This window comes from Zootoca vivipara, chromosome 6 (genome assembly GCF_963506605.1).
Source record: "Zootoca vivipara chromosome 6, rZooViv1.1, whole genome shotgun sequence".
Lineage (NCBI taxonomy): Eukaryota > Metazoa > Chordata > Lepidosauria > Squamata > Lacertidae > Zootoca > Zootoca vivipara.
The window spans coordinates 20460839-20469078 of NC_083281.1; the positions used below are offsets into that span (position 1 = coordinate 20460839).

Below are 8240 nucleotides of genomic sequence, written 5' to 3' on the forward strand. Positions count from 1 at the left end.
CAGCAGAGTGTCTCTGGGCATGTGCAAAGGAACCACTGCTTTGTTCTCAGCAGCCCGTATTGGCCTCCGTGGATGCATCTGGGATTAGTAGGCTCAAATATGTGGCTTTCTTTCCCTCTTGTAGGAGGGCAGCACCGTGTAACTCCTCCCAAACCAGGCCACAGGTTGGGCGTGCTAAATTGCCGGCATGCAGCTGGCCCTGCCACATCACTCCAAAAGGCCACCTAGCCCTGCATTTCTGCCAGAATGTTGCTCCTGGCAACTTTGTAGGCAGAACATGAAAGTCTCGGCCTCCCCTCGCTGCTGGCTCCCTGCTCCTGCTGTTCAGAGATAGCCTGCTTGCGATCATGGAGGTTCCACTGAGATCTCACAGCTAATTGCTGCTCCTTGAACATCTAATTGTGGTGGGTTTGTTTTTTTAAGCCATCTAAGCTAGTACAAATGCAGCTATTGTAGGCTACGTATGATATAGCCAGTGTCTTAAAACATATATTCACACAGTTCAAGCTCTGCTTGCTCCCGAGTCCCATCCATACTGTTGTTTAACATGAAGCGTAAGCTGCCTATTACCTCCATTAGTTCTCTGCCCCCCAAAAAAACACACACACTGCCTTCCCACACTTCCCTGCCCCACAATCTGGATTATCTCCCACCCTCTCCTTTTCCGAGTATCCCTAGTGTGAGAAAACCTGGACTGGAAAGGGTGGGAAGGCAGTGATTCAGAGGAGAATGCCATATGGGCACCAGAGAATTAAGAGAATTAAGGAAAGCTTTTGTTTTTGTTTAGTCGTTTAGTTGTGTCCGACTCTTTGTGACCCCATGGACCAGAGCATACCAGGCACTCCTGTCTTCCACTGGCTCCCACAGTTTGGTCAAACTCATGTTCGTAGCTTCAAGAACACTGTCCAACCATCTCGTCCTCTGTCGTCCCCTTCTCCTAGTGCCCTCCATCTTTCCCAACATCAGGGTCTTTTTCAAGGATTCTTCACTTCTCATGAGGTGGCCAAAGTCTTGGAGCCTCAGCTTCACGATCTGTCCTTCCAGGGAGCACTCAGGGCTGATTTCCTTCAGAATGGATAGGTTTGATCTTCCTGCAGTCCATGGGACTCTCAAGAGTCTCCCCCAGCAGCAGAATTCATAGGAAAGCTTACTCCACACATTTGACAACAGTGCAGAAGAGCCCTGGGATTGTTGTCTTCCCTTCACATTAAGCTTCCAGTCTACAAGATTTCATTCCACCAAAGGAATGTGCATAAGGGGAGTGGCTGCGGTAAACTCAGGTATCCTCCCCATGTAGGAGGAAAGAGGCAGGCCTTCACATTCACTTCCCCACTTGACTGGGTTGCAGCAAATCCGACACACAATTGTTTCCGATTTCCAGAGCATTTTGGCGCCTCCTTAAAATCTATTTCTGAAACGCTCTGGCTTAGGGAGAGGCTGTTGCTCCTCTATGATGCCGACATTCTTCGTCCCAAAAGGAGCTGGTTTTTAAGCTTAATGTTCGCAAGCTGGCTGAAAGATGTGAACACGGATCCAGATTTGATTGCTGCTGCAGGCTTGTCATGATCAGCCTTCCCTAGCCTGGTTGCCCCCCCCTTCAATTGTTGGTAGACTGCAACTCCTGCGGCCAATGGTCAGGGGTTTGTCATCCAGAACACCGAGAGGGCAAGAAGTTTGGGAAGGCTTGCCCCCAGTATTTCCGTGAACTTTTAATGTTTCAAATCCATCCCCTCCACAAACCTGGGTAAGGAAGACTGGGGCCATATTCACCCCATACATTTAGAGAAGGACGCCACTTCCAACAGAACTACATTCCCCAGAGCGGTTTAACAACCAATCCTTCTCTTCCTAGGGAATCATAGAAACGTTGAGTTGGAAGGGACCACGAGGGTCGTCTAGCTCTAGCCCAAAGCCCTGCAATGCAGGAATCTTTTGCCCAATGTGGGGCTCGAACCCACGACCCTGAGATTTAAGAGTCTCATTAGTTATCCCAGACAATTTTGCAACTTGTAGCTCTGGGAGTGGAACAGCGGTTTCCTGGTCAACTCTCAGCACCCTTCGCAAGCTACAGCTCCCAGAATTCTTTGGGGGAAACCATGACTATCATCAAATGATCCAGAATCTGTGGCATCAGCCAAGCTGCTGAAGTACTGTGGTGAACCACAGCGTACAGAGCTATGAGTTGCAGCACCCTTTGTATGATGGACTACCACACAGGGACATTTTCACCCTACTCTTTGTGCTTACACACAGGGTGACCTGCGGCCAGAGCTCACAGGAACTCACTTCCGGCACCTCTCAGGTTGCCATTATAAGAGGTCAAGGGAGGTGTGTTCATTGCGAGTTCCAGCAACCTCTTTTTCTAGAACAATAGCACTGCCTGCTATATTGTTTGAAATAACTTCTGTATGATTAACCTGCCGAGATTTATATACCACCCACAGAGCGGTGCTTTCTGAGACAGCAGTAGAGGAAAACTGGCGGAATGTTGGCTGTTAATTGTACAGGTGGCCCCTTGGTCCAACATTGGGCAGGGTACGTTGCAGTTAATCACAACCCCTGTCACTTCTGGGTGAGGCCAGCCAACAGTTTCATCTTGCTATACCCTATGGCTAAACACAAAGAAAGCGACTTGGCTCCTCATTCTACCTGGAACCTGAGATGTTCTGCCAAACGCACCCATTTCCTAGCAAATATTTCAGATGATTCCAGTTTTGCACCCTCCTCCCAGAGTCACGAACTCAAAGGCACCGATTAGTTCCGCTTTGACCAACCTAACGTACAACTAGGGTTGCAAAAGAACAGTAAAATTCCTCCCGCTCTTTCAGCGAAGTCTCATGGGTGGAGTGAAGAACATAATCTATGCTAGCAATTATTTGTATAGCCCAAGAAAGTGTAGTTTCCCCAGATTTTATTCAGCAGGGAGTACAACGACATGGGTGGTGTCAGAGAAAGACGGCATGTAGCAAATCATTGTGTTGTTTTGCCCGACGAGATTCTAGGTGGTTTGTCTTATACAGCTGTTTTGCAACTTCCATTTCACCATTCAGAATCTAATGCCCCTTTAACGGAGAAAACAAGACCACGCCCATTTGGTTCTGAGTAATAAGGCAAGTATCAGCATTCTTTCTGGTATGAATCCCAATCTCCGGCATAAATTGGAAAATCTGCATCATCCAACGAGGGGAAGGAAATCCCCTTTAAGCACATGTTGACAACCCTCTCTTGAAAAAGAAAGTGGGCTACAGGTGCAACCCATTGATAGAAACCACAAAGGCTATGTTCTCCCTCCACTGTCGGAGGCAGAATGCAGGGAATCAAAAATTGGGAGAGTGATGTTGTGTTCAGGCTCAGCTTTTTGGGGTTCTCATTTGGCCACTGCGAGAACAGGATGTTGGACTAGATTGGGCCTCCTTGGGCTGATCCAACTGTCTGTCTGTGTTAAGAGATCTTGAGCATATTCTCTCAATGTATTATCACAGATATCACCACTGATTATTTACATGCCGCCCATCTGACTGGGTTGCCCCAGCCACTTTGGGCAACTTCCATCAAAATACTAACATTAAAAAAACCTCAGGCATTAAAAAAAACCTCTCTGTACAGGGCTGCCTTCATATGTCTTTTAAAACCATATAGTTGTTTATCTCCTTGACATCAGATGGAAGGGTATTACACAATGTGGGTGCCGCTGCCAATAAGGCCCTCTGCTTGGTTCCCTGTATCTTAATTTCTCGTGGTGAGGGAACCACCAGAAGGCCCTCAGTGCTGGACCTCCGTGTCCGGGCTGGACGATGGGGGTGGAGACGCTCCTTCAGGTATACTGGACCGAGGCCGTTTAGGGCTTTAAAGGTCAGCACCAACACTTTGAATTGTGCTTGGAAACGTACTGAGAGCCAATGCAGCTCTTTTAGGACTGGTATTATATGGTTCCGGCTGCCGTTCCCAGTCACCAGTCTAACTGCCACATTCTGGATTAGTTGCAGTTCCCGAGTCACTTTCAATACAGCCTCTCCAAATACCTAAGCAATTCCACTTCTCATGATTTTCCTTCAAATCCTTCCTCATAATGTTACCTTTTCCCATGAAGTCTTTAGATTAAGCATTCCATTCTCATTCCCAACGGAAATTCATTCTGGGTATAGGGACCTGTGTTTGCTCAGTTCATTTCTTATTGCCCTTTCTTTTCTTTTCTTTTTAATTGCAATTTAAAACTCCAGGTACACATCAACTTTCTTATTGCCCTTTCCTTTCCCCTCCACACACTCACCAAACCTCGTCAAAATGTAATTTGAGGACCCCTTGGGGCAGAGACCTGTTAATTTTGCTTACGGACTCTGCAAACGCTACCAACATCAATATAACAAGAAGTCTTTGCAGCACCTTAAAGACTGACAAATTTAGGATAGCATAAGTTCCGATAAACCACAGTCCACTTCGCGAGATGCACAGAGCGTTATTCTGAGTTGCAACTAACTCCGCGAAAGCTTATGCCATAATAAATTTGTTGGTGGGTGCCACAGGGCTCTCGGTTGTTTTTGCCACAAGAGAGAGTGAGACAACTATCACTCTGGAATATGAAAATCAGTGGAATAACAGCAAGTGATTTGTGGGGTCAGGGCTGGAGCTTAGTGCTGACCCTAAAACCCAAAACCACGGATCCACACAATCAGAGAGGCTTCTCAAGGGACCCACCTGACAGCATCAAAGTTATACCCCAGCTCTAGTTACAATAGCTGTTTTTGCTTGTATTAGTCTTCCCAGAGTCCAAAAAGAATCAGGTTTCCTCTGTAAACTCAGAGGCGACTCCAGGGAGGCCGAGATCGAGAAGCAGTGACTGATGTGGCCCAGCTGGGGACACCTGGAGAAGGGAGACATTCCTGGAGGCTGAGGCCCTTCAGAAAGCTGGCGCAGGATGGAGGACTGAATCACCAGCCCACACAGTCACCAGACTTGGGGATGAAAGGGAGACCGCCTGTTTTGAAGAAATCCCATTGTGCATCTGTCTCTCTCTGTTTTGAGGGGCAGCCGGGTGTTGCGGAGAGAGTAGGCTCAAATCCTGTTCTCAGTCGGCCACAAACGCCCACAGGGTGGCCCTGAGCCCAATTTACCTCACAGGGCTGTTGTGAGGAAAATTGGGGGGCTTCTCATTTACACAAACCGGCTTAATAGTCAATATTTATCATGTCATCTTTCCTCCCATGATTTCAGGTGGTCGCACCGTGCGGGTATAGTGTTTGATGGCGCTCACAACCACCCTAGGAATCGTAAAATCATAGAGTTGGAAGGGACCCCCATGGGTCATCTAGTCCAACCCCCTGCAATGCAGGAATCACAACTAAAGCATCCATGACAGATGGCCATCCAACCTCTGCTTAAGGACCTCTGACGAAGGAGAGACCAGGTCACATTGAGAGGTAGCCACTTGGCCAAAGAAACATTTCGTGAGCATCCTGTCTATAGAGAGATCTGGCCTTATTTCACCCTGACAACAACCCTGCGGTGTAAGTTGAGGCTGAGTTATGGCCACTTGGCTCTCAGTCAGCATCGCTGCCCAGTGGGCATTCGGACCAGTCTCTCCCTGGTCCACACCCAACAATTTACCCATCACATCAGTCTTGGTACCCTAGATCTGTCGCTCGCCCCTGACCAGATGCCCATGTTGTGTAGCTGGTTTCGCCCTGAAACACACAAATATTCACTTACCTTCCTGTGCGTTGCCGATACTTATCCACAAAGCCAGCAGGCAGGAGAGAAAAGATCGGCCAAGTTGACCCATTTTCCAAAACTGAAGTCCCCCAACAAATCCCAGCTCCCCAAAAACTCTAGGGGCTCATTGGCAGAGGAGCCCAGGAAGAGGCAGGGACAGTTTAACTCTCAAATATCTCCCAAGTTCGCTGAGAAGTTTAAAAAGACGAAGGAGAAGGTTGCCGCTGGAGCCGAATCCCAAAAACAAGTGACGAAATCTTCGGTGAAGTCAGTACCCAGGAGAACGGCTGGATCCAAACTTTTTTATTTAAAAAAAAAACTCCTTGTGGAAATTCAGAATAATTTCCCAGCTCGAAACATTTGTCTGTATCACAAAAATAAAAGAATGCCAATAAAATGTTCTTTCCTTCAAATTTCCAGCTTAAGTTTGGCTTGACTTGCCACTTTGAGCGTTGATTTCCTACTCTCTTGCGCCTCAGCAGCCTTTCAAAACTTGCACCTGATTCCCCCCCCTTTCCATGCTTTGCCAATCCCTTGCTCTTTCTGCTCTGGCTTCCGAAGCAAATTTGATGATGTCTACATCTATAGCAAGGGGTATCATAACAAAACTTGCCCGGTCAACTTCTCCAAAGCGCTTCCCGCTTTCCAAAAAAGCTGACTTCTCCAAAAAAAATAACAGAGAAAAGCAGTGGAAGGGGGGAAAGTCCCTTCCCCTTTTTCTTTGCTCTGTCCCTGACTCACCCACTCCTACACACTGCTGAAAAATTGTTTGGGAGAAGAACAGAGGCTTGAGAGATTAGCAAATTGAAAGGGAAGGAGGGGGCAAGAGAGAAAAAGGGAAGGGTGTGTGAAAATTCCATCCAGCCCAAGCAGGGTTAATGGGAGGAGAGGAACAGAAGAGAGAGGGAGGGGGGGAGAGAAAAGACTTTTCTTAAAGTTACAAGCACCCACATTCTCCCCCCCCCCAAAAAAGGGGGAAGTGAGAAAATATGGGTGCATTTTGCACAGAGATTGGCAGGGTGGAACTGGGAACTGCTGATCCTAGAGAAAGCCATCCCAAGGCTTGGCTGCAGCTTAAGTTTTCCAAACTTGTGAGAACTCATCCCAGAGGTATAGCTGTCATTCCTAAAGGTTGGGGGGGGGAGTCCTGGGGCACCTTAAAGGCTGGTGTGCTGTACTTTTGGACAGCTAAGGTATGCATAGGTCTCAATGGAAACTATATATATGTATAATTTTAAATTTTTTTCTAAATTACATTTCAAAACTTTCATTTCTACAACCTTAAATCAATGACTTCCCTACTTCTCTTTCCGTGGTTCATTTTGCATACCGTACACCCCTGGCGTATTTCGCAACATGAACCAAACCATTCAGTAATCCATTGCTACATCCATCAAAACTTATTTACACTGTTGAATTTATCTTAATGCTACCAGCGTTTTTAAATAAACACAATCCCCCCCATATATTCAGTAAACATTTTCCAGTCTTCTTTAAACATACATTCTTCTTGTTCTCGTATTCTATATGTTAAATCTGCAAGCTGCGCATATTCCATCAGTTTAAGTTGCCATTCTTCGGTTGTAACCTCACTCGTTTTCCATTTTGAGGCTAGCAAAACGCGGGCCATATACATAAATAGCCTTTTTGTGACACCTGGGAATTTCCATCTAAATTATCCAACAAAAAAGACTCTGGTTGTTGTTTTTTTGAAAGGTACTTTTAAACATTTTTTTCCAATTCATTATATATCATTTCCCTCTATTCTTTTACCTTTTTTCCAAGTCCGAGTCCTGGGGCACCTTAAAGGCTGATGTTCTGTGCTTTTGGACAGCTAAGGGTCTCAATGAAAACTGAAGACTTTACTCCAACACCTGCGGCACTTTCCACAGAGTGGATAGAATCATAGAATTGTGGAGTTGGAAGGGGGTCCGGAGGATCATGTAGCCCAACCCCCTGCAATGCAGCTGTCCCATTCGGGGATTGTGAAGAATGAGGATGTTGCTTTCTCACATAAACCACAAATGCAACAAGTCAGGCAGATGTTTACTGTTCAGATCGATTCACACCTGATAGAGAAGTTTGGCGTATGTGGACAGGATGCAGTTATAATTAGACAGACACCTGCAGTCTAGGTTGACCCACTGCTCATAACTGGGGATGTTTAGAATGTGTGGTCAAGATGTCGTATTTTTGCTTGGCTTAGAAAGTAACAGCATAGGAACGTAGACCAAAGAAGGGGAATGTTTGTAGGGTTACTAGGCAGTCGTGATAGGCTGTAAACCTTGTAGTACCCAGCCAATGGGGAGGCAAGGGAGGGAACCTGTGCTTCAGGACACAGTACAGTATAGGGAATATAAGATTATGCTTTGCCAAAGCTGGGGTGTGCCTACTTTGGACACCCACTTTTGCAAGAACGTCTTGTGTTCAATAAACTCTTTGCTGCTTCACCAGTTTTGTTCAGATTGTATTTTAAGGCACGGGATTTAAGGGTCTTAGAACCCACTTCTTGCAGGGATTGAACCTGCAAC

General features: G+C 46.5%; 1 protein-coding gene across 2 annotated transcripts in view; it reads right to left on the bottom strand.

Annotated features, from left to right (window-relative positions):
• The window catches only part of AXL (AXL receptor tyrosine kinase), a 62680-nt gene extending 56134 nt beyond the window's left edge, over positions 1–6546 (bottom strand). For both annotated transcript variants that reach the window (XM_035117287.2, XM_035117286.2), the window contains exon 1: positions 5707–6546. In XM_035117287.2, the coding sequence (XP_034973178.2) occupies positions 5707–5779 (73 nt within the window). In that variant the 5' untranslated portion in view covers positions 5780–6546. The remainder of the gene's footprint in view (positions 1–5706) is intronic.
• Positions 6547–8240: the final 1694 nt, after the last annotated feature.